General features: G+C 33.5%; 2 protein-coding genes across 6 annotated transcripts; one reads left to right on the plus strand and one right to left on the minus strand.

The window, feature by feature from the left end:
- The first annotated feature begins 1195 nt into the window (after positions 1-1195).
- Positions 1196-2105, plus strand: LOC107911039 (L10-interacting MYB domain-containing protein-like). Its single transcript, XM_016838934.1, has 3 exons — positions 1196-1369; positions 1459-1750; positions 1876-2105. Exons 1-3 carry the CDS (start codon positions 1196-1198, stop codon positions 2103-2105), a joined length of 696 nt encoding a protein of 231 aa, XP_016694423.1.
- Positions 2106-14188: 12083 nt separating this feature from the next.
- LOC107912855 (DNA-directed RNA polymerase II subunit RPB1) lies at positions 14189-22657 on the minus strand. 5 transcript variants are annotated; one of them, XM_041106428.1, is made up of 15 exons: positions 22336-22657; positions 21837-22100; positions 21032-21331; positions 20779-20937; positions 20516-20677; positions 20205-20425; positions 19986-20127; positions 19571-19906; positions 19182-19468; positions 18594-18852; positions 16016-18513; positions 15185-15256; positions 14953-15006; positions 14729-14877; positions 14189-14532 (listed from the first exon to the last, which is right to left on the minus strand). In XM_041106428.1, the coding sequence occupies exons 1-14, from the start codon at positions 22417-22419 to the stop codon at positions 14763-14765; spliced, it is 4953 nt and encodes a 1650-aa protein (XP_040962362.1). In that variant the 5' UTR covers positions 22420-22657; the 3' UTR covers positions 14189-14532; positions 14729-14762. The 5 variants fall into 5 exon arrangements, with proteins under 5 accessions (XP_040962362.1, XP_040962363.1, XP_040962364.1 ...); XM_041106429.1 differs by having other exon boundaries at positions 14724-14877; XM_041106430.1 differs by having other exon boundaries at positions 14189-14549; positions 14724-14877.
- Between the last annotated feature and the right edge of the window lie 3481 nt (positions 22658-26138).

Raw genomic sequence — 26138 nt, forward strand, 5'->3', positions numbered from 1 at the left:
CTTTTTTAATAAAAAAAAAAGTAAACTACAAAACTATCATCTACATTTTAGTGAGGTTCGTTGCTAGTTTGGCGCAATTTTTTGTTGGTTCTATTTCCAAGCACACCCTTGTGTTCAATAATTTTATTTTATTTTAGTTTTTGTTGTCTGATTATGGATGAATATGGAACTCTATACCTGTTAATTACGAACTTCCTTTTTTCCACAGAAACCTGTTCACTTCAAAAAAGTGGTGGCTTTGGCTTCGACTATAGGATTGCTCAGTTCTGCTGATTGTGCTGATAAGGTAAGGTTGACCATGATGGTGCTCAGTTACATACATGTTTGGTTGTTCAATGAAACATGTTATTTATATAACCTGATAAGTTTTTAAAATCTGGAACTTGTAAAAAGATAAGCTCGTAGTGATGTAAATATTTAAAAATTGAGTTAATCTCAAGTTCAGTATAGCATGTTCAAATTGATGGCTTGAGCTTTGTCAGACAATATTATTGTTTGACTACAGCTTCACTTGGTTTATTATGCAATAAGTTGAACATATACAAATTTTTCTCTTATTACTAAGGTTTAAAAAGTTTAATATGATTTACAATATATTTTGTAAATGATTTACAATATATTTAAGTTTAATATGATTGATTTATAATATATTATTGTTTAATTTATTTCCCCTTCACTATTTTCAGCTTATTCTCAATTAACCTATTCTGGAATTCCTTGGTTCTTAGATTTGACAAAGTAAATCCCAGGTTTGTGAGCTTATTACGTTTCTTTTATTGCTTCTGCCTTGGATTCTAAATAGTTGGATGCAGTTAACATTGATGTATCATTTTGCAAAATTCTATTAGAGGAAAATATTTTCATACACATTTAACATGTAAAATTAATATTAGAGGAAAATATTTACTGTCGGGTCCATTTTTTGGTAAAATTAATATTAGAGGAAAATATTTTCATACACATGTAAACAAATATACTTATGTGACATTTGATTTTCTTGATTACTTTACTGGCTTCAACGAATATGTTCGTATACACAATAGATGAGTACTTCGGCGGTTGAAGTTAGTGCTGAAAAGGTGAAAGCAATGTGGGATAAGAGATTGACAGAAATATTTTGTGATATTTGTATAAAGAGATATTAAAAGGCAATAGGCCTGGTACTCATTTCACAAAAGATGGATGGTTGAAAATAATGACCAACTTTGAGAAAGAAACAGGAAAGGGTTTTTCACAAAGACAACTTAAAAATAGGTGGGATGCCCTAAGAAAAGAATGGAAACTTAAAGGCAAAGATACTGGTCTAGGGTGGAATCCTATAAAAAGAATTGTTGATGCATCGGATAATTGGTGGGAGAGTAGGCTACAGGTACATTAATAATTCTGAATATTTTTGTTTTTTTCTTATTTATGAGGTTATTGATAATTACTGTTATTAAACTATCATTTTATATGTAGGTTGTGCTTGAAGCTCAAAAATTTCGAACTTCTGCCATTGATCCCGAATTCGAAGGGAAGTTGGATCAAATGTTCATGGGGATAGTTGCAACAGGTGATAAAGCATGGGCACCTTCTTCTAGTACACTCCGGAGTGATTTTTTTGAAGATGTTACCAACGAAATACCTGAAGAGAATGAAGAAGAAAATATGAGAAACGATGTTCACATTTTAAATGATGTTCACATTTTAAATGATGTTCACATTTCAAATGATGTTCACATTTCAAATGATGTTCAAATTGATGGGAACGGTCAAAAAAGAAAAAAAACCCTGAGATATCAAGTTCACATTTTAAAACTGGAAGAAAGAAATCCTCAAAGCAAATTGGAGGGGCTGCAAGATTGTCCAGTCAAATAGAAAAATTATGCAATGCAGCTGACAATATGAGTCAAGCCACATCTAGTTTGACTCCTGTTATGGATCCATATGGTATTCCACAAGTAGTCAAAGTGCTTAACAGCATGTTGGAAGAAGTTCCAGAAGCTAGTTCGCTATACTTTTTCGCACTTAAATTATTGCTCAATAAGGACAAGCGAATTATGTTTTTATCAATTAATCCCAAGATTAGAGCTTTGTGGCTTAAGTCGGAAATGGAGGATAGTTGAACGTTTTCTGATCTTCTAGGGTTCAGAGATATCTATTATATGACTAAAAAACAATTGTAAACTAGTTTTATCAATAGTTATTTATGTTTGGTTTTTGGATATTGAATTTATGTTCTACTTATTTATGTGTAATCTAGTTTTATTAATAGTTGTTTATGTTTGGTCTTTGGATATTGAATTTATGTTCTACTTATTTATACTAAATTAGTTTTATCAATAGTTGTTTATAAATGATTTTGGATATAAAATTTATTCACAGGTGATGACTATGGTTGAGAATTACAGCGGTGATGAAAATGATGATGAAAAGGAAAAGAAAGAGATTTTACAACGCATGGAATGTTTTAATCGATTATTTGTTGCTGCATCTTCTTCCGTGCAATTATATTACGAGAAGTATATATTGAGGCAACCATGCATGTGTGACACCCCTAATTTGACCCTAGTCGGAAAGCGGTTTCGGGACCGCTAAACCGAGTAACCAAATTATTTGAACATGATATTTATTGTCTAAAATAAATGTGTGAAAATTTTAAGCTTCGATTTAGTAAATTTCATGTGAATTTAGTCAATAGGACTTATGTGTGACATTTTTGAAATGTGATAGATCAAAACATAAGGACCTATTAGTGCATGTTGAAAAAGGGGGGACTTGCATGTCAATTTCCCCCCCCCATCTAGTAGTGGCCGGCCATGACATTAGGATGGACAAAGGGTGATGGGCAAAACATGTCATAGACATGTTGTGTTGGTGCATCATGGGAGGAAACAATAAAATAAAGAGCATGGGCAATAAAATATTAGTGTTAGTAGGATGAGAAACAAAAAAAAAGAAAGGATATGTGTGATTGTCCCCCCCCCCTTGCCATGAGTTGAAGGAAAGAAAAACAAAAAAAAAGTGTTCATCCTTTGGTTCATCCTTGGCCGAAAATTTTAAGGAGGAAGGAAGAAGAAAGATTGAAGAGGTTCGGCCATGCATGTAACTAGGCTAAGGTATGTTTGATGATGTTCCATGAGATGCATGCATGTTTTAGTTGTTAGCTTGAGTTCTACCTAGCCCATGGTCTAAATCTTGCTATGTGATGGAAATGACACTCGGCCATGGATGCATCATTCTTGCTTGGTGTTGATGTTGTGTTGGTGAGATATCAAGTTATTTTTGTGACCAAGTTGAGATTTGAATTTTTGGAATGAGTAAGGCTTTCGGTTATGTTGTTTTGTATGAGTAATGGATTGTTGAGTTCATGCTATTATGAATAAAATTGATTAAGAGAGGCTTGAGATAATTAAATATGCATGTTGGTGGTAAGATGAGCATTCGGTTTTTATCATGGAAGCATAGGAAGCTTGTTAAAGTTGAATTTTAGAAAAAGTTAAATGTGTGTGTGCTTGTGCTAGTGCCGAATGTGCCTAGGGTGATTTAGCATTGAGTTTGGTGTTATATGAATTGAGTTTTATGGTTTTGGATTTTTAAGTGTTGTTAAATACTTTGAATAATATATATATGTGGCTTTGAAATGTGAAACTCGGCCAAGTGGTTATAAGCATGATTTTAGAGATTCAATGATATTCGGCCGATTTGAATAATTCATGGCACCCCAAGCAAATTAGTTTTAGATGTTAATAAATATTGAAATTATTTAAAAGCATATTACCGAATGTGATTTTAGTCAATGATTCGGTTATGAGTGCTGATTTGTTTTATAATTAGCCGAATGTGTATATGTATACTATGAGGTGGTTTAGCTTAAAGAAAATTAAGGTGCTCGGAAGGTGATTGTCGTGGATAGTTTAAGTAATGAAATTTAATTTCTATTATGTAAAGTGATGACATTGCTGTTTGCAAATTTGAAGTTAAAAATTGTTGATTGAGCATCAAGAGCTTATGGAAACAAAGTCGGATCGTGGAAAAAGGGAAATTGGTCGAATAGTCGGAATTGACGTACATTAGCGATCGAGGTAAGTTTTAAGTATTAAAGCCTATAATGTGATTGAGTATGATATGTTAAGCACATATTAAAAGAATCATAACTCTATTGTAAATTTTTATGCATATAGCCTAATGGCTATTATGAAGTATAGGTAAGTTATTGATATGATATGTTGCCAAATGGATATGATATTATGAAGTGCTAAAAGGATATGTCAGAAGAGTAAAATTGTGATAAACCTGCTCAGGACAGCAGCAGTAACATGAATTTAGAAAATCACCATAAATTGTTGGAGTTGAATGGGAGGCTGAATAAATTATGAAATTAAAGCTTAATGAGTCTAGTTTCTTATAAAAGAAACTGTGTAAGAAAATTTATTTCCGATAATGAGATATTTAAAGTTGTGTGAGACAGTGCAGAATGACACTGTAATCCTCTGTTCCGTTTTTAGAAAATCATTATAAATTGTACAAAAATGGTTATAAGATAAAATTTATATGCTTAGACTCCTTAATGAGTATAGTTTCAAATGAAATCAAATACAACACATTTTGAATTCTGTAAAATGAGAAATCTGATTCGTAGTGAAGAGTGGTCAGATTAGTGAAACAGTGAAACAGGGGAAACTTTAAGAAAAATATGGTATTGATTGGCCAAACCTAAAATTCTGTAAATTTTATGGATGGAAGATATACGAGTCTATATTCAGGAAAAATTAACGGAAAGTGATTTGGAGTTTTGTAGCTCCAGTTATAAATGATTTAGTGACTATTGCTCAGGAAAAACAGCTTGTGCTGAATTTGAGATGGTGTTGTAAACCTTGATAAACTTGTTCTAGTTGCTCATAAGCTATTGATTAAACCCATACGTGAATTCTAAATTGTGATATTGGAAAATGATAGATGTAGATTCAGCCAAGACAGTGTATATATGTGATAAGGCCTAATAGCCGATGTGATGAATGTGAAAGTGTATATGTGTGATAAGGCCTAATAGCCGATGTGATGAATGTGAGAGTGTATATATGTGATAAGGCCTAATAGCCGATGTGATGAATGTGAAAGTGTATATATGTAATAAGGCCTAATAGCCGATGTAATGAATGTGAAAGTGTATATATGTGATAAGGCCTAATGGCCGATGTGATGAATGTGAAAGTGTATATATGTGACAGGGCCGAGTGGCCAACGTGATGGATGTGAAAGTGCATAAATGTGATAAGTCCCGAAGGGCATTTGTGTCAGTACTATATCCGGGTTAAAACCCCGCAGGCTTTATGCGAGACTATTATCACTGATTAATGTCCGTAAGCTTTGTGCTCGTACTATATCCGAGCTCTAAAGACCCGATGACTACGTGTGGGAATTTTGTCCGGGTAAGACCCGATAACTTCGTGTGGAGATTATGTCCGGGTAAGACTTCGTAATAAGAATTGCTTATAAATATATTCAATGCGAAAGGTTAAACAGGTATGTACTCCAAGTTTATATGTGAGCTTGATTTGCACTAAATCATAAGGTAGTTATGTGATGCATACGAGAGCAATCTATGAGACTATTCCTATGATTATGTGACATCGGATCAGTGTGAGAGGCGATGTGAAATCATACGATATATCTATGTCACATGAGCTCACTTTTATGTGAAAGTTTATCTGCCTATTGTATATGATGAGATGTGCATATTCGGTAAAGGGATGGTATGCCCGAAGGAAGAGTGAAATAAAAATACGAACAACTATGTTATAATTTGATTGTTATCTGTTGACACTGCTTAAAACTTACTAAGCATTGTAATGCTTACTCCGTTTACTCTGTTTCCTCTGTTTTATAGATCTCATTGCGAAGCTACAGGCTCGGGGATCGTCAGCAACTAGTCACACTATCACTATCCACTGTTTGGTACTGCTATGTTTTGGATTATCTTATGGCATGTATAAAATAGACTAGTGGCGGAAGAATATTTTGGTTAATGTATATAGCCATGCGAAAATGGCTTATATATGTTTGAGCATAATGTTATAATCATTTGGTATGGAATGGTTAATCACTATCATAATTTGTGCTATTTATGCTAAAAGGGCTAGTTGAATCATGGAAACTATGAAATAGGTAAAGTCCACCTTAAAGGCAGATGCTGGCAGCAGCAGTGATGTAGATTTGGAAAATCACTAAAACTATTAGGATTGGAATTAAATAATGAATAAATTATGTAAACGAACCTTGATGAATCTATTTTCATAGGAAAGTAACGAAACGATCATATGGACAGTATGTTAAGAGATATTCAGGTTCTCGTGAGACAGGTCCAGAACGGTTTCTGGATTCCCTGTTCCGACTTTGGAAATTCATTATAAATTAACCAGAGATAATTAGGAGTCATGCCATATATGTATAGATTCCTCTCTGAGTCTAGTTTCTATAGAAACAAACGGCATCAGTATTGAATCTCTGTGCAGGGAGATATCCAAGTCGTAATGCGCAAAGGTCAGTGTAGTCGATCCCTGTAACATGGGAGACTTTGACTAATAAACTGTACTAATTGGCCTGACCAAAAATTCTAGAAAAAAATCTGTAGATGGGCATATGAGTCTAATTTCAGGGAAAAATTACGAAACTTATTTTCGAGTTGTGAAACTCAAGATATGATTTTTAAGGTGACAGTGTCGCAGTTAGCCAACTTCCTGGGAAATTTTAAAATGGACTGCGATAGTAAGCGAATTTAGTCTGTGAACCCCTCGTGTCCGACTCCGGCAACGGTCTTGGGTACGGGATGTTACATGCATGGATTCAAAACAATCAGGTAAGACATGGATCCGAGAGATCCTCGATAGTCATGAATCATGTTGTATGATTAATTTTATGATGTCTAAAATGGTATTCACAAGTTTGTTGAGAGTTTTGGAGATAAGATACAACCTGCAAACTTCAAGAAACATATCTTCTAGTGAAATGTTGGAAATTTTTTTATACATCTTGGGCACCGACACAAAAGTTTCCCAATGTCGAGATAGATTTCAGAGGTCTGGATCAACAATAAGCCAACACTTTGCAATTGTGCTTGAGAAAGTTTCAAGGATGGCCACTGATCTAATTGAACCCGAAGATCCTTTTTTTAGCTCAATACCCGAACAAATACGTAATGATTCTAGATATATGCCACATTTTAAGGTTAAAATTTAATTATATATTATTATATTTTAATATATTTGGTTGACTAAAAATATGCATGAGAGTAATATGATTATTTGTTAAGGATTGCTTAGGTGCAATTGATGGTACTCACATTGCTGCTATTCTTCCACCAAATGAACAAATTCCCTATATTGGAAGAAAAGGTATCCCAACTCAAAATGTTATGGCAGTATGTGATTTTAATATGTGTTTCACCTTTGTCATGGCTGGATGGGAAGGATCGGCACATGACACTAGAATATTTCTTGATGCAATTCGAGATCCGAAATACAAATTTATGCACCCACCAAATGGTTAGATATTTTTTTTATATGTGATTTTTTAAATAATAAAGTATAAGTTCTTTAATTTATAATTTTAATAAAGTAATATGATTAATTGTTTGTTATATTATGACTCGTAGAAAAATATTATCTTGTTGATTCTGGATATCCTCAAATGAAAGGTTATCTTGGACCATATAGAGGTCAGCGATATCATTTACCTAACTTTCGTAGAGGTAGATCGGTATCTGGTAAAGAAGAGGTATTCAATCATTCACATTCATCATTACGTAGCGTGATTGAACGAACTTTTGGTGTTTTGAAAAAAAATGGGCTATTTTAAGGGATATGCCAAGTTATAGTTTTGAGAAGCAAACGATGATCGTTGTTGCTATAATGACGATACACAATTTTATCTGAAAACATATCGGTCGAAATGATGCAGATTTTATGGAATACGAAGATATTAACTAGGCATATGAGAATATTATTGATTCAGAAAATGCGCATGGTCGAGAAAGTGATGATGACGATGACGATGATGATGGTGATGATGACGGTGATGATGACGGTGAATCAAACAATTCAAGTGGTTTTGAAATGGAATTAACAAGAGATGCTATAGCTTCTAGTTTAATGAATTCCCTTTAAATTGTAAATGCTATTGTAAAATTTTTAGTATTTATATTTGGTATATAAATATTATCCCTTTTTAAAACTTTAATCCAAATATATGTAATATTTTAATTCGTTAGGTTTATGTTTTATATGTTATGTTAGTATATAACATGAGTTATATATTCAAATACATTTTAAAATAAAATAATACAAATGTGTTAAAAGCATTAATTAAAAATAAAAAATAATTTTTATAATAATACAATCGTGTCAATATCTAATTACAAATATTTAATTTTTATATTTAAATATTTAAATATAGTTTATATATTCTAATTAAATTTTATAAATAATTAATATTAATTACTTAGAAATATTTAAAATTAATATTATATATTAAAATATTAACAATAAGTTATAATAAATTATTTTTTTATATTTTTGCTAAAATATCATAATATTAACTAATTTGAACATTATTTAAATACATATTTGTTACTTTATAATATCATGTCTAATGGACATTTTATTCTTCAAAAGCATTTTTTGACAGCAATGCCAAACACTCAAATTTCTCAAAAGCACTTCTCAAAAGCAATAAAGAACTGGCCTTTAGTAGGATTAATAATTAAATGCCTCTAATTAGTAGTTAAATAATTACTTTTGAGAACAAAATTTTTTGTATATAAGGATATTATATTTTATATGAATCAACGTTTGTACACATCATGTCAATAAGTTGTGACAAGTACTCCCCATTACAATTGATTTTTGGTTAGGACAAAAAATAACCCAATTTAAGAATTTTTTAATGTGCGGTATATGTTCAAGTTGCTCTACAACTGTAACACCCCTTACCTGTATTCAATACCGAAATAGGGTACGAGGCATTACCAAAACACACATACTATGAAACTTTTATTTTCACACATGAGCTTAAACCATGACCAATAATGCACAAATATAAGCATCATTAATTTGTAGTTAAAGTATCGAATCCGTTGGGTAAGTGACAAATGGGCCCAAAAGAATTAAAGAAAGATGAATCAATGAGAATGTGTATTGATTACAGACAACTGAATAAAGTAACTATAAAGAATAAGTATATTCTCCCCTCCTTTAGGGATTTTCGTCCCGAAAATCTTACCGATAAACAAATTAGGATACTGTTTTCGCATAACTTCCTCGGGTTCCCACGTAGCTTCCTTTATCCCGTGTTTATGCCAAAGAACCTTCACAAGTGCAATACGTTTATTTCTTAATTCTTTATTATCTCCGGGCTCTAACGAAATTGCTTTGTTGAGACAAAGATGATTTTCAATCGAGCTATTTTCGATAATGCTGAAAATAATTATGAGTTATTTGTGTAAAAAAGGGCTCTGATACCACTAAATGTAACACCCCCTAACCTCAAACCGTCGCCGAAACAGGGTTACGAGACATTACCGGACATATCAACAAAAAATTTCACAAAATTTAAAAATAAACAACCAACATATTAAAATAAATCATAATTCATATAAATTTTACTAATTGATTTCATTCATTCATTTTTTTATATAAATTTTGACAATATTTCGGCTTATTTTTACATTAAACCCCCTGCAAAATTTCAAATGTAACCAACCCAATTCCAGTATTTCAACCAAGGCATTTATATATTCAAATATACCAAAATACCATTTATCAAAGTGCACCCAAAATGAACATAATACATAATTTTTCCATTCTAAACTAAACATTTCCAACTCAAGCCATATCACATAGCTTGATCAAACCCCAAAAATTCATACCAAAAATTAACTATACATGCTATATTTACATTAATACATAAGGTCCAAAAGTACCGAAAATTGCTTGGATAGTGTGATAGCAAATCTCCCACCTAGTCCAAAATCGAGCTAGCTTCCGAAACTATAGAACATAAGAAAATGAATGAAGTAAGCATTAAGCTTAGTAAGCCGTATAATATAGAATTAAAATTTTCCAATTTAATATCTAAGCATTAAAACAATTAAAATCAATTCATTTGTCCAAAAAGTCTATTCACATCACCATCCAAGAGTTAGTCATATAGCCAAATATATCATGTCGTCCCTATAATTCATATATTCATAAAACAACAATCCATGTAAATCATGTATTTCATGTAGCTTTTAAATCATGTAAATCATATAACATTTATATCATTTTTTTTTCTATTCATATAACCTGCAATTCATCGGTAATAACAGAAATTTATCCGTAACTTATACATATCAACAGTAATTCGTCCATATAATTACATAGCTTATTCATATAATCAGTAATAGTAATTATGCCCGTTGAACCTATTAGAACATCGAGGGATACACGGGTGATACACTATAAGTGTATTTATCAGAAATTCGTCAATTCATTGTCATTTTCGCTCTTTCGAGCCATGATCGGTAAGCTCATTCCGAGCTGAATAAACGGTAAGCTCTATTGAGCTGAAACGGTAAGCTCCGTAGAGCTGAAACGGTAAGCTCATACAAGTTGTGGTGAGTCCACAATAAATGCAGGAGCTCGACCAAACGGTAACCCTAGTGACAAGTCACTCGTATCCGACGATTTTCTAAAGTTCAAACAGGCTCAGTATTATCCAATTTCATCAATTAAGAAATGAAAAATCAATAGCTCAATTTCTCAATTCATATGCGTATTTATATATTTAATATAATTAAATACATACATTTAAATACTCAAAATTTAATATTCAATGCCTATTATTATACAAAATCTATATAACATATATAGTATTTGTAACATTTCATTTGCATTCATGTAAACAGTAATATAATAGCATATCAGTAATTTAAAATTCAAGTAGATCATTCATTCAACTTACATACTTTTATTTTTGGACAATTACAAATATTTAATAATTCAATTCTAGCTACACGAACTTATCTCGTATTTGATCGAATACTTTCGTCTACCCATCTAACTTTTGTTTCCCCCGATCAAGTTCCGGTATTTGTTTATCTTGATCTATATAAATTCAAATTTAACTCATTTATTCACCAAATCAATCAATTCAATCCATATAAATATATTTTGGCATTTTTACAAAATAGCCCTAATATTTTCACATTTTGACACTTTAGTTCCTAATTCACAAATACACAAAATATACGAAATTTCTTTATACGTATTCTTAGCCGAATACTATATATCTTCTAATCAGCCCATATTTTCATTTATTTCACATTTCTAACATAATATTTCTATTTATTTATTTTTTAAAACCCTAATGCTCATTTTTGTCAAAATTCACTTTATCAAACTTGTATATATTTCAATACCCATCAATAATCTAGCATAATACTTCAAAATATACTAGTATTCAACAATGGTACATATCAAAATCATCAAAATTTTCAGAAATTGAGGTATGAGCTAGCTAGAATACAAAGCAACGATCTCAAAATCGTATAAATTATTAAAAACGGAATAAAAACCATACCCTAATTGAGAATCTAAGCTTGGCCAAATGTAAAAGCCAAAACTTTGGCTTTCTAACTTCAAAATCGTGCAGAAAGAAAAAAATGCTTGCCACTTTCTGTTTTGCTTTACTTTAATTTAATAACCATTTTACCAAATTAACCTTAATGAAATAAAAGCATATTTCACATATTTTAAGGTCATTTATGACCAGCACCACTATCATTGGTCCAATAACATAATAAGGACCTCTCATTCAACTTATCAGCAAATAAATACTCTTAACTTATAGCATGCTACTTTTACATTTTACGCGATTAAGTCCTTTTTATCAAATTAAGTATTTAAACGGTAAAATTTCTTAATGAAATTTTTATACTATAATTCCATCATGCTGTAAAAATTATTAAAATAATATAATAAATATTTTTACTCGGTTAAGTGGTCCCGAAACCACTGTTCCGATCAGACTCAAAAACAGGCTGTTACAACAACAGTACATAAAATGAGTATTCAAAGAAAGTTGAGAATATATGTTAATTATGAACCTCCTTGTATTATTAGATGTTTTAAATAAATTAGAGATTCAATTATGATATGATTTGTTATTACTATTAGATTTAATAGCTTTCCCAACATTAGGAGGAGAGAAATAATAGCTAGATAAATAAATTACTTGGAATGAATTATCATTATTTCGATTCTCGTAGAAAGTGATTTGGACTAGAAGTTCAAAAAAATAATTCATTTTATTGTCAAATGCATTTAGAATAACTAAGTGTTGAAGCCTCAGTAGGACAACTTGTTAGAATAAATTAAAAGCAATGCATGCCTAAAACATAGTAGATCCATTGGTTTCAAACATGAAAATTATAGTAAAAGAAATTAATAAATCAAGATGGTCAAATAGTGAAAACTGGTGTTCCTAAAGAAACCCAATACATAATTAATTATTCAAACTTCAAAAGAGATCCAGATACCTGGATATGAAAATGATGAAAATAAAGAAATCTCAATAAGTTATGTCAAAACGAGAAAATATGGAACCCTAAAATAGAAAAGTTGTCAAGAACAATTTTGTATGCAATAACATTATTGAGATAATGAAAGAAAATAAGAATTTTGAATAAATCTATCGAGAAATATAGATATAGAAAATCTTCGTTAAAATGGAAAGACACAATTCAAGTATAATTAAATTCGTGAAGTTTCTAGACTAGAAGTAGTTTTGCAAAAATGAAATAAGAAAAATAAAGTTTTTCACTAAAGTCCTAGCATTGAAAAGATATTATTTATGGTAGATGCAATAACTTTTATATATCTTATTAGTCTGGCAATTTACGAAAGATTTGACATACATCTAATTATTGTTGTTATAGGCTTTTATATGTATCACTATATAATGGAAGTTTATGTTAAAATCATTAAAGGATTTAAAATGCTGAACGCACATAGAATTTTGGGGAAATTGTTCAATACAGTTGTGCAAATATTTATATGAATTGATTTGAACATATACATGAGTATAGAATGATCATGATCAAAGTTTGGCATGATTATTATTGAAACTTCTGAAGAGATCAAAATATATTTCCCTAAAAATTCTTTTTCACTCATGACTTCCAGAAAATGATGATATAATTATTCATCAACTTTATTCAAGTAATAATTTGCAAAATTAGTATTCAAGATTGGAATACGTAGAAGATGATATATTATGTGATGTTGTCATGAAGGGAAGTAAATATGCGTTGTACTAATTTTCTCCTAATCGAGGTTTTGTCCCACTAGATTTTCCTAGTATAGTTTTTAATGAGGCAGTATGTTATGTCTATTATAAATATTTGTAGTCTTTTTCCTTTACTAGGATATTTTTTCCCACGGAGTTTTTATCTTAGTAAAATTTTAATAAGACACGTTATCTACCAATGGACATCTAATGTTATGAATATTTTATTATTAAGTAAATGTCCATCAAGATCAAGACTTTAGGACTCTAATAATTATTAAAAGTAGAATTTTATTTTATTTATATTTCTTATGTTTATAAATATAAACTTTGGAAAAACATTGTAAAATATTTTTATTAATCAATAAAATATGCACTCCTCTTTTGCTCCAATTTATCTTATTTTTACTTACTCTATTCTTTTATTTCATACTAAAAAGCATATTTTTAATATCTTTTATGCAATTTTTTTATTTTTATAGTTTATTAACATTTTAAAATTTTATATCTTTTTAAGTAAAATTAAAATTTTTTGGGCCTTTTATGTATTTTTTATAATTTGTTATTAAATAATTAAATTAAATGTCTAACTAAAGATAAAATGATGAAAGAAACAACTTATTTTTAAAATTTTGTAATCTTTAACCGATATAAAAATGTCACTCCAATAGTCATTGCAACACCATTTTACTCATGTAAAGTTTTTTATATTTCAAACAATCACACCTGCAAATTAAAATTTACAAAACCACGATGAAAGTGAAAAAGAGAAGATGACACAAATCAACACCTTCGATTGGTGGTTCACCAAAAAATCATTGTCAAGAACACGTATATTAGATACAGCTACTACAGTCGAAGAAAAAGAATGAAATAGAAAATATTAAAAAATATCCTTGATGGCCTTTTCAATTATATTTCAGTGTCTACTGAAAGATACAACAATATCACACAAGGTTGATTGTTTCACAATCTCACCCATACCATTCCATTACATGGGTACGACTGCATATGGTATATATAGCAGGTCTAACAGATACAACATAAGGCTTTTTTTTTTGGGTTTTTGAGGGCACAACATAAGGCTTCCTGATTGTTCCACAACGGGCATTTAACTTTATAGAGATAATTACTCACTCCCTTTGTCACAATAAAAAGCAGAGCTACTGTCCCTTCCCCAATTACAACCATCTTTTTGCCTCATTCCACCAACCAACCTCACTGGAACTGCAAACTCCACAAAACTGAATTCCAGTCAGATATGCATTCATCACTCACATTATTTACATGCTGAAACCTATTCTTGAATGGACCACTTAGATATTACATTTATATTAGATAAATAGATGTGTTATCTAAATCATTTTACTGCAATTTTAGAAACTGCAACAATTTTAAAGTTATAAGATCAAATCAACCTTGCCTTCTTCTCCAGCTTTTTTCAAATATTGCATGCCTTATCGTTTACTCCTGTCATCCTTATTGCTTCTACCATCCTTGTTGCTTGGAGTGTACTGACTAGTTGATGTTGGTGAATATCCAGGGGCACTAGGAGAATACCCAGCACTTGGACTGCACACAACATTCAGCATAAAACAACAGCAACAAAAGAGATCAAATTTTAAATTTAACACTCCGTCTGCTTACCTGTACTGTGGCGAGCTTGGGCTGTAGTCTGGGCTCACTCCAGAGTTGTATGGGCTGGTTTCAGAGAAATAAAACAAAAAACAGTTCGTCAAAAAGCATTAGAACAAATTTGGTAATAGAAGTCAGTAATAACCATTTGCTTTAATCTGAAAATATCACAACCGGAGACATATCTCATTTAAAACTTCCTAAGTTTACCTATTCAATTACATAGAAAAAGATGAAAAGTCACCTGCTAGGACTGTATGTTGGACTTGAAGGGGAATAAGATGGAGAAGTTGGTGAGTATGATGGTGATGTTGGACTGCAATATAGAAGAGAGAAATTAAATGCATCAACAACAAAATCGCAAGCACAAAATATAAGCGATCATATATATATATATATATTCCTTAAAACCAAGGAGAATCGGGAATATAATACAACAGTCACACCACCCGAGCGCCAGCAGCAACAAACAAAAACAAAGAATCAATCTTAGTCTACCATGACTTACCTGTAATTAGGTGATGTTGGACTGTAAGGACTGGAAGGAGACAACCTTGGACTACTTGGTGAGTATGCCAGAGACGGACTGTACTTGGCTGACTGCGGGTTGTAACTTGGAGAGGTAGGGCTATAGCTTGGTGATGTGGGACTGTAACTTGGTGAGGTTGGACTGTACCCAGGAGAAGTGGGGCTATAGGAAGGAGATGTGGGGCTATAGGAAGGAGATGTGGGGCTGTACGAAGGAGATGTAGGGCTGTATGATGGAGATGTCGGGCTGTATGATGGAGAAGTGGGGCTATATGCAGGAGAAGTGGGGGTATATGCAGGTGAAGTGGGGCTATATACGGGTGAAGTGGGGCTGTAGCTAGGTGAAGTGGGACTGTAACTGGGGGATGTGGGACTGTAACTTGGAGATGTAGGGCTGTAACTTGGAGAGGTAGGGCTATAGCTTGGTGAGGTTGGAGAATATGAGGGGCTGGTAGGAGAGTAGGCTGGACTTGTCGGACTGTATCCTGGTGAGCTAGGACTGTAAGTAGGTGATGTGGGGCTGTAACCAGGAGAGGTGGGACTGTACCCAGGAGATGTAGGACTGTAACCAGGAGAGGTAGGACTGTAACCAGGTGATGACGGACTGTATCCAGGAGATGATGGGCTGTAACCAGGGGATGACGTAGGAGAGAATGCCATTCCACCAACATAAGGCGAGAACTGTGCATCTGAAATGGGTGAGAGACGGAGATTTGGGCTCAGCAAGTAACTTGGAGACATCATGCCTTCATGATAAGGAGTTCCTGACACTGGAGAACGTGCAGGTGTCATGCCAAATTCCAGACCTTCCATGTAACTAGGTAGCTGAAGTTCAATGGCATTCTTCAACATCTCATCATTGAGATACAAGGCACAGTCTCCCGTGCCAATTGGTGCAAGCTGGCCCAACATTATATTCTCTGTTACACCCCTCAAATAATCCGACTCGGCATAAACAGCAGCATCGAGGAGAATATCAACAGTTTCTTCAAATGAGCACCTCATCATAGGCCCTGTATCATTACGGTTGATGCCATGACGGGTGATGGCCATCAAGTGACCACGATAGGTCATTGTATCACAAAGGATAGCTAGATGCCGATAATTCACATAAGACCCATCAAACGATATCACAACGCGCAATTCATCCAACAAGGACCGACGAACTGCTTCGATTCCAAGAACTTCAATAACTTCAATCAAGTGATTGCTTGTTGTTCTCCTTGCATCAACATCTTCATGGCACATGACAGCCAAGAGATTGACACCTTCTGTATCCAGCACCCACTCCTCCCCAGTCTTATACCCATCAGCCTCATCAAATTTGCTTGCTTTACTATGTTTAATGAACACCTTGTTGATGTCTGGGATACCTCGAAGGGCCATTTCTGTCAGCATGTTACTCTCAATCTTCTTCAAGAACACATCATCCTCAGCAGACTCGTCATTCAATTCACCCTTTGGGGCTTCATCATTCATGATGCGGATACGTAAGATCAACTTCTCTGCATTGTCATCATTAAATATGCAAGTCAAATCATCATCAAATTCCAGGTTGATCTTCTCAGCTATGTCAGCCATACTCAATTTCTTATCGACCATCATCTCACGATTCAACTCTATTCGAAGCAGCCAAGGGGAGATCTTTTCTGGTGCAACCTCTTCATCTGGCATTTCATAGTAAGACTTAACGAAGTCTATATCCTCCTCAATAATTGTGCTCATTGGATCCGGATCATACCATACTTCAGTAGCATGCGTAACACTCCGAAGAGTAGTGTATTCTAAAGCACACTGGACATTCTTGGCCTTCTCCTTAGTTTTACTAGCTTCGGGAGAGAGGTAGACAGAAAGAGAAGGTGTCTTGATTTTCTTGGCTACATTAATAATTTCCCTCAACCTGGGGACACCAAGGGTAACATTCTTTGCACTCACACCAGCATAGTGGAAGGTGTTGAGAGTCATTTGAGTAGCGGGCTCACCAATTGATTGAGAAGCAACACAACCTATCATCTCACCGGGTGCCACTAGGGACTGTAAGAACCGTGACTCTATTTCTCCAATAACCCACTCAAATGCTTCTTTCGTCAATCTATACTCCTGCAACACCCTTTTACTAGCCAAAGTACTGCGAAGCAAAATGCAAAAGAAGAGGGTAGAATTCTTTTGGGCTTCCACACTCAGAGGATCCGCACCTGGAACAACCTTTAACCTTTCCTGGAGCTTATCAACAGAATCTACAATTTCCACTGGATGCAAATCTGACACCCTTCGAAAGTCAACCTTGAAAGTCTTCTGTGCATTCCAGATAAGCCTCTTCAAGTTAACAGGCAAAGGCCAATTACTATCACCTGTGACTACAATCTCTGTTCCAAGCTGGTATCTATCAGCTTCAAGTTTATTAACTTCAGCATCAAACACATCACGCAATTCTTGGATGGTTCTCAAGTCTTCAATATGCTCTGGTAACATGTAAGAAGTTGGATTCCAGTTTTCATCATCTATTTTATATCTGAAGACCCTATCAAATTCTGATTTCTTCATCTTCAAAGAATCCAGCTTCTGAGATTCTATCCATACAGCATCCATACCATCTTCACCGTAGAGGAATTGAATAACATCCCCCAATGAGTTCCTCACAGTTCCATCATATTTAACCATAATATCCTCCATAGCCTTCACGAGTCGCCTCTGTATGTACCCAGTCTCAGAAGTCTTAACTGCAGTATCTATGAGACCTTCTCTACCACCCATGGCATGAAAAAAGAACTCTTGTGGGGTCAAACCACGCAGGTAAGAGTTCTCCACAAAACCACGACTTTCGGGGCCATAATCGTCCTTGGTAAAATGAGGCAATGTACGATCTATGAACCCAAATGGTATTCGCTTTCCCTCAACATTCTGCTGACCAACACAAGCTGTCATTTGGGATATGTTAATGAAACTTCCCTTCGATCCTGCAGTAACCATCGCCTTCAGGTTATTGCTTTCAGACAAACTTTTTTGTGCACTGTTTCCTGCATCATCACGAGCTTTATTCAACACCTGAAGAAACAAACCACATTATAACCTACAAAAAAATGATGCCAAACAAAAGATAGCTTGAGCAATTTGACTTTAGGTACCTGGTTAACTTTGTTTTCAAAGGACTCCATCATAGTTCTTCCAGGTTCAGGCTCTAAATCCTTGTTTTGGGCTTTAACAATAAGCTGTTTCACATCGTCTTTGGCTTTAGAAATGGTTTCATTAATTTTTTCCATTGTTGATGCATCAGCTATTGTATCCCCGATACCAATACTAAAGGCATTCTGCAGCAGCCAATAATTGACAAGCCATTGTGTATGTCCCAAAAATTTCCGGGCTGCATCTGGACCTACCTCTTCCCTATAAAAGAATATTAACAACATCAATTATTTCAATATTTCAAAATATTAATGGGATTAAGGACAAAGCCAAATGCTCATGTTGGAGAGACCCCATATTCAACAAGAGGTATACATTACAGTAACCAAATCATTACCCACTCAAGAGGAGAAGTAATATAACAGTAAAATTTTCACAATCTTGGTTTATGAAAAGGGTTCAGCTTCACAGAATTATATATAAGGAAAAACTGATAGCACATCCATAACTTGTAAGATTTAGGGCTTAATCTTATCACACTTTTGCAATGGGCTAGCGCTCCTAGAATCAACAAACAACTAAAGACATACCAAATTACATGTATAAGACTTCCAGAAGATGTTCCAAGTGTTTTCTTGCAAAGAGTGCCAGATAGCACCTCCCCTTTTTCTATTCGCACTTGAGTATCCCCAGGGGTGATAGACCCAGTTTCACTTTCTGAATGCCATGCAGAAGTTCTCAATAGATTTATCTGTTTTGGTATGATAAGATTAAAAACCTGCTTCCCCGTCCAAAGTGGCCGTGGCTTTAGAATTGCAGGTGCAGGAACCTTCCCATCAAAGTCTTCCCACCACATCAATATATTCATGAAAACATCCTGCAAAACCCCCTCATATTAATTAGACTCGCATCACAACTACAAGAAATATATAGCATTTAAGTAGTCATATTTAATGAGCATCACTATCATCCTCATCACCTTTTCTATGAAGGTATCCCTCTTGGTGATTTTACGGCATCCTAAAAGTGTATCCTGGACAATCCCCATAACTGGCCTATTTGATTGAGGAGACACAATGCACTTAGGCACCATCATGAGCTCCAAAACCTCAGCTCTTGTCTCAAATGATTGAGGAACATGCATATTCATTTCATCACCATCAAAATCAGCATTGTATGGTGAAGTAACTGACAAATTTAGACGGAACGTTGAGTATGGCATGATCCTAATTCTGTGGCCCATGATTGACATTTTATGGAGACTAGGTTGACGATTAAAAAGGACAAAATCCCCATCATTTAAATGCCGCTCCACCTGCAGCCATGATTCTTACAGTTACAACATGGAATAATAAATCATATATACTAAAAGACTGTCAGAAATAGAAACACGCCTTATAACCAAGTTCTAGGTGATGATCACTGCTTTTCTTTAGGTAACGAAGATCAAGCCTTTGTCCATCATCTCTTATGATGTACTTAGCACCAGTCTTTCCAGGTGGAGGATGAGGCCCATATTCCACAAGTTCTTTCAACCTGTTTCAAAGATAGCTCAGCTCCTAATACTTGCCCAAATAAGGAAGAACATCAAAAAAATCTATCAAGCTACTTACCTTTCAATGTTATATGGTGTCACAGTTTCTGGATATGTAAGATTTAAAGCAATACTCCAAGGTACTCCAAGCTCATCAATATTGATATTTGGATCTGGTGTAATTACCGTTCGAGCTGAAAAGTCAACCCTTTTCCCCATCAAGTTACCCCTAATCCGGCCCTCTTTCGCCTTAAGCCTACTACAAATAGATTTAATAGGTCTCCCAGATCTCTGTGTAGCCTGAACAAGAAAAATAAATGCTTATTTTAACAACACAACATACAGATATCTCAGCAATACACAAATTCAATAATGCGTGGGTAAGGGTACCCTTGGAAGTCCAGGTAACTCATTGTCAAAATATGTTGCAACATGAAATTGCAACAACTGTGCAAATTCAGATATGATATGTGCAGGTGACCCGTTCCTCTCCTGTCTCCTCAAGTTCTCATTGTGCCGAATGATCATAGCCAATGCATGTGTTAAGTCATCCTGGATTCAGAAAATATGAGAATTCAGATTTCATCTGGTGCAATCATACACGGAATTAACTTCAGAGAACTTGACGTAAAAGGCAAGATAAAAGAGCTTGCCTCACTCCTAGAGGATGTATCCATCATCACAGAGGGTCTCACAGGAGGTGGAGGTATTGGAAGTACTTGAAGAATCATCCAATCTGGACGGGCATACTTGGGATTCAAACCTAATAGTTGGCAGTCCTCATCACTTATCCTCTTTAAGACACTAAGAACCTATAAAACACAATAGATATCAAATATAATAACTATAGAAGAAAAAAAAAGATTAACAAAGCCAAATTAACCATGCAAATTTAAAAATGGCTACCCGTTCAGCTGTTAGAGTCTGTTTTCTTTCCACAGGTTCAGGAAGTTGTTCCGGGTCATCATTTTTCTTCCTTTGGGCCTTGTACTCAGCAATCATCTTCATACCGTCAATAGTCAACTTTGGTTGCTGAGCACCACAGCCACCACGGCTCTTTTTTACCGGTTCCTCCACATCTTGACCTTGGACATCAATTTCATCACCACCCTCACATTTAGTTTTATTCTTGCATGCATCTAAAATTTTTTTTAGTCTGTTCTTTGGATTTTTTATCTTCAAAGCTTGCTTAAATTTATGATCTTCCTGAAAATACAACAATTAAATTAGAGAATGGCATCGTAAAACCACTGACCAGGTATATTTGCTCCTAAGGTTTTAATGCAAACTGAATAATAAACACATAAGAGCATGCATAAATAGCAGGTGCAACAACATATTAAAACACAAATATGGAAACACGGAAATCATATTCATAACCCGAAGCAGTTGTAATTAAAAAAAAAGGATCACCTATGAAGCCAGATATCACTCCCTACCCGACAGTCAATATTTCATAGTCAAAAGTAAACCATTAAAACCTATCATTCCTTTTATATGCTTCACATCCAGTTTCTATTAATTCAAAATACCATATCTAACACTGCTCAAGTTACTCAAACTTCTTCAAACGTATCTATGTGTTCTTTACCTTAGATGGCAAGCGGGAACTAATTAATATTAAGCATCAAAAATTACAGGAAGTTATCAACCCACTAAAAATACGTTCAGCTTGAATTAAGGTAAGCAACCTAATCAAACATAGTAGTACCTCATCAGCGAGAATCTTGGAGCAATTGAAGCAGACACATCTCATAATACTAAGCACAGTTTTCATAAACCCAATATGAAACATAGGCTTGGCAAGCTCCAAGTGCCCAAAATGCCCTGGACACTCTGCCATGTTAGCCGTACACGTCTCGCACTTTAATTTCCTGTCAATCGTGCCCAGTCGCGGGTCACTTAAACCTCCTACTTTGGGTTTTCCTCTCTCCGTCGTTTCACTGTGCTCAATCTGCACCACTGACATTTGCCGCTGCAAAAAGGAAGAAAAAAACAAGGAAATAAAAAAGCGTACTTCCCCAATTCAACAAGCTCGAGTAACGAGTGAAAAAGAAAAAGAAAAAGAAAACGTCCCAGCAGTTTCATCTTGTATAGTATACGAAAGAAGAACCGCAAAGAAGTTACCAGTTAAGTACAAAGATTCTAGAGCAACCAAAAAGACTGCAAGAAAAAAGGAGAAAGAAAAAGTTGGAGAAATTGAAAATTACAATTTCGTCGGGGCTGAGGATGCCGAACTGGACCACGCGAACCTTGGCGACTTCCGCGGGAGAGTAAGGGAACCGCAAATCCATGGCGACCGGATGTGATAAGATACGGACCTAGATTATCTCTCAAGTAAACAATCAAGTTTATTTTTAACTGCAAACTGATTTCTGTTAGCTGCTCTTTTTAATGTTTTATTTTTCTTTGAACTCTCAGGATCTAATTTTGTCGGAAAGAAGCCCTCCCCCGAAGAGAAAGAGAGAGAAACTCTCAAAACAGAAGAATTGGGAGGCCCTGAGTGCTTATTTATAGACAAACAGGGAAGCCCTAGCCGACTTTTCTAGATGACTATAGTCAATGGAATGTGTTTAGCATCAGGTCAAAAATACCCCCTCCCTCAACCAAAGTCGGGTCGGTTTACTGTGAGACCCAGCCCAATTTTTTTTTTCTTTTTAATGTAAATATCATTATATTGAAGTAAAGGTGCATTGGTCAAAGTAAGCTGAATTATGAAACAAAATTATTACATACTTACTTAATAGAAGATTTAACTATTAATGCCAAATAATTAATCAAACTCATTCCTCCAGTGCGTTTTGCTAATCAATGTTCTTTGATTTACCAAATCTTGATTCTCATTATAATGGTAATAAAAGAGATAAGCTTAGGTAAAGAATTATCGACAATAAAACTCGAAATTAATATCAATTAAAAATTTAACTGCAAGTTTTATATCACTATATGAAAAACAATCTAAATACTTAAGTGTTAAAATTTCATGACGACAATCAGACGTAACAAACCAGAAAGCATGGTGCAACTCATCACTTTGTCCTATTAAGCTGTGTGCTGTGTGAATGCATCAATACAGGGTTGAAGGCCATATATTCCCTTCCATGTAACATGATAATTAATTGCTAGCATCTAGCCATCTACTTCTCACTAAGCCTTTGCCCATTAAGTGTGTGTTTGTTGGAGGCGTCTCTTTTGATATAATTACATTTATTCTCATTCATTTTACGGTTTGAGTCTAGTCATATTTAGGTGAGGCTGATTTTTAGGTAAAATTCTTCCAATAATATTAGCTTCAAGATTTGAACTTGATCCAAAATCTTAAAAAAAAGTGGAAGTATTTCTTCCAACCACTTGTAAGAAGAGGTGTCTCTTTTATATAAACTAGTATGGTTGTTACCACGCTTTCAATTAGGTTAATTATTTTTGAGGTTAAATTATAAAATAAATATTTGAAGATTAAAATATACTTTTAAGTTTTCGTACTTTTCATACATTTGAAATTTAGTTTTCATACTTTTATTTTTAAGAATTTAGTCCCTCTATTTTTTTAATTTAAAAATTCATATTCAATTATTAATACCAATAAATACTCCCGTTAAATTCGTTGGTATGACATGTTAAATTTTTTTTTTAAAATACTCATTTTAGTAGCTATATAACAAAAAATGGCATTGATTTAATGGACTTGAATTTAACAAATAATTTTTGGGTAAACTAGACCCAAGGTCACTAAACTATTAGTAAGTTTACATTTTGGTCACTCAACTTCAAAAGTTACAAAATTTTCTCTAAACTATTCGAAAGTTTTCATTTAAGTTATTGGGATATTAAAATCACAGTTGTATGCCTATATCAATCAAAAACTCTTCTTCCCCTTCTCTTCTATAGTTCAGTTTTTTTTCATAAAATAGCTTTGAACATCATGACTCTATGAACCAAAATCCAAATACCTTTCTTCTCTGACCTCTGACACTGATCGTCGAATAGATTTGGATCTAAGATATGTTCTTCTACTCATAGATAGGTCTTGATCTAATGTACAGATCGTCAAGTCATTGCCTAGAGCTTGCTAGCCGAACTTTAAAAAATAAAACTTAACGGCCCAGTGACTTAAATCAAAACTTTTAAATAGCTCGGTGACCATTTAACTTTTTGAAGTTATGTAATCAAAACGTAAACTTACTAGTAGTTTAATGACATTGGGTATAGTTTACCCATAATTTTAATAGTGTTAACAGCTCTTAAAAGTTACATAAGCATTTTAATCAAAATAAAATATTTGGACTAATCAATGACATTGTAAAAGTTGAGGTACCAAATTATGTCAACAAGTTGAAGTATAAAGATTAAATCTTAAATTCAAGTGTGACACAAAGATCAAAATTAAAATTTGATCATCATAATATATTCTTAAATTTGATTGTAGCACAGCAACAAAAATTGAAATTTGACTATTTTCCTGTGTAATGCCAAAAAAATAAAAGATTGGGACATGTGTCAATGTAGAAAGGCCAGGGCCTTCATTTTATATATTGGTACTAGTAAGCTTACCAATGCTTCGCATTGGATTACTTATTTTTTGGGGTTAAAATATAGAGTAAAAATTTAAAGTTAAAATATTTTTAAATTTTAGTATTTAGTGCATTTAAAATTTAATCTCATTTATTAACCTTGTTAAATTTTTATAATAAAAAAACATTTTTTTTATAAAAATCAAATAACAAACAATTGTGTTAGACATTGATTGTTTCAGGTTAGTAGTTACATTTGGGAAGCTAAACAGATTCTAATGAGTTTTGAGAGCTTCAAATTTCAACATATTAAAATAGGAGGTAACCAGGTAGCTCACTTGCTAGCGAATGAGGGCTTTCTCCAGAAACGCAATGTTCAGTGGGTGGAGGAGGGGCCGATGGTGATTCAGGGGATTGTGGTGGCCAAAGAATGGAATACGCACAGAACCACCTAATGAGTCTAGTTGTACTGGGAAAGAGTGTTAGAGCAGAGGATGTTAGCTGGCGTTTGCTTGGATCGCTTCAAACTAGAGCATTTCATCGAGTTTCTGTTGCGAGTTGAAGCATTTTTGACTGGTATGTGGGGGGGGGGGTTGTAAGGGGAAGAAGACGAGTTTTTCAGGTTTTGATGTTTTGATTGTTTGGATGACCGAGAGGCATTTTTTTTCCTTGCATTGGTTTTGTATAGCAATAAAAGCATGCCAACATTTTATTAAAAAAAAATCATTATTATGGTCCTACTACTACATTTAAATATAATATTTAGTATCTACGCTTTCATTTGATATAATTTAATTCTCCCACTGTTTATATTATTAGTTAATTCAAATAGTTGACACTCAAAATATTTTGGATGAAAATGTTGGAGTCAAACTTTCTTAAAAATGTGCATTCCAACTTATCATCTTAAAAAAATGTCACTTCAACATTCTTAATTGGAACAATCAAATATATTAACAATTTGTACTAACTAATATTATTGTATAAGTAGAGGATTAAATTATGTCAAATTAAAATACAAATTTTAAATATAAATACATATTTTTATTAAAAACATATACTTTTTAATTAAAAGAAAATCTATCTCAGCATGATAAGTTAAAATGTATATTTTAATAATAAAAAATCGCCTCATCATTTTAACCAAAATAGTTAAGGATAATAACTATTTAAATTGGATAATGCCATTATAAAAGTACATGATCAAATTATGTCAAATAAAACGTAAAGATTTAATCTAAAATGTGATAAGATGGATCAGAATTAAGCTTTGACAATGGTAAGATAATAATAACCCAAAAAATGAGACACTTACATGTGTCAGGTAGGTTAAAATATGCTTTTAAGTTTTTATATACTTTGTATATTTGAAATTTAGTCATTATACTTATCAGATTTAAAAATCAAGTCTAATTGTTACTACAGTTAAAATTCTTCTATTAAATTTATTAGTGTGACATTTTGAAATTAAAAAATATATCATTTGGCATTCCTGTAACAAA

The sequence above is a fragment of the Gossypium hirsutum genome, chromosome D11, assembly GCF_007990345.1.
Source record: "Gossypium hirsutum isolate 1008001.06 chromosome D11, Gossypium_hirsutum_v2.1, whole genome shotgun sequence".
Taxonomy (NCBI): Eukaryota; Viridiplantae; Streptophyta; class Magnoliopsida; order Malvales; family Malvaceae; genus Gossypium; species Gossypium hirsutum.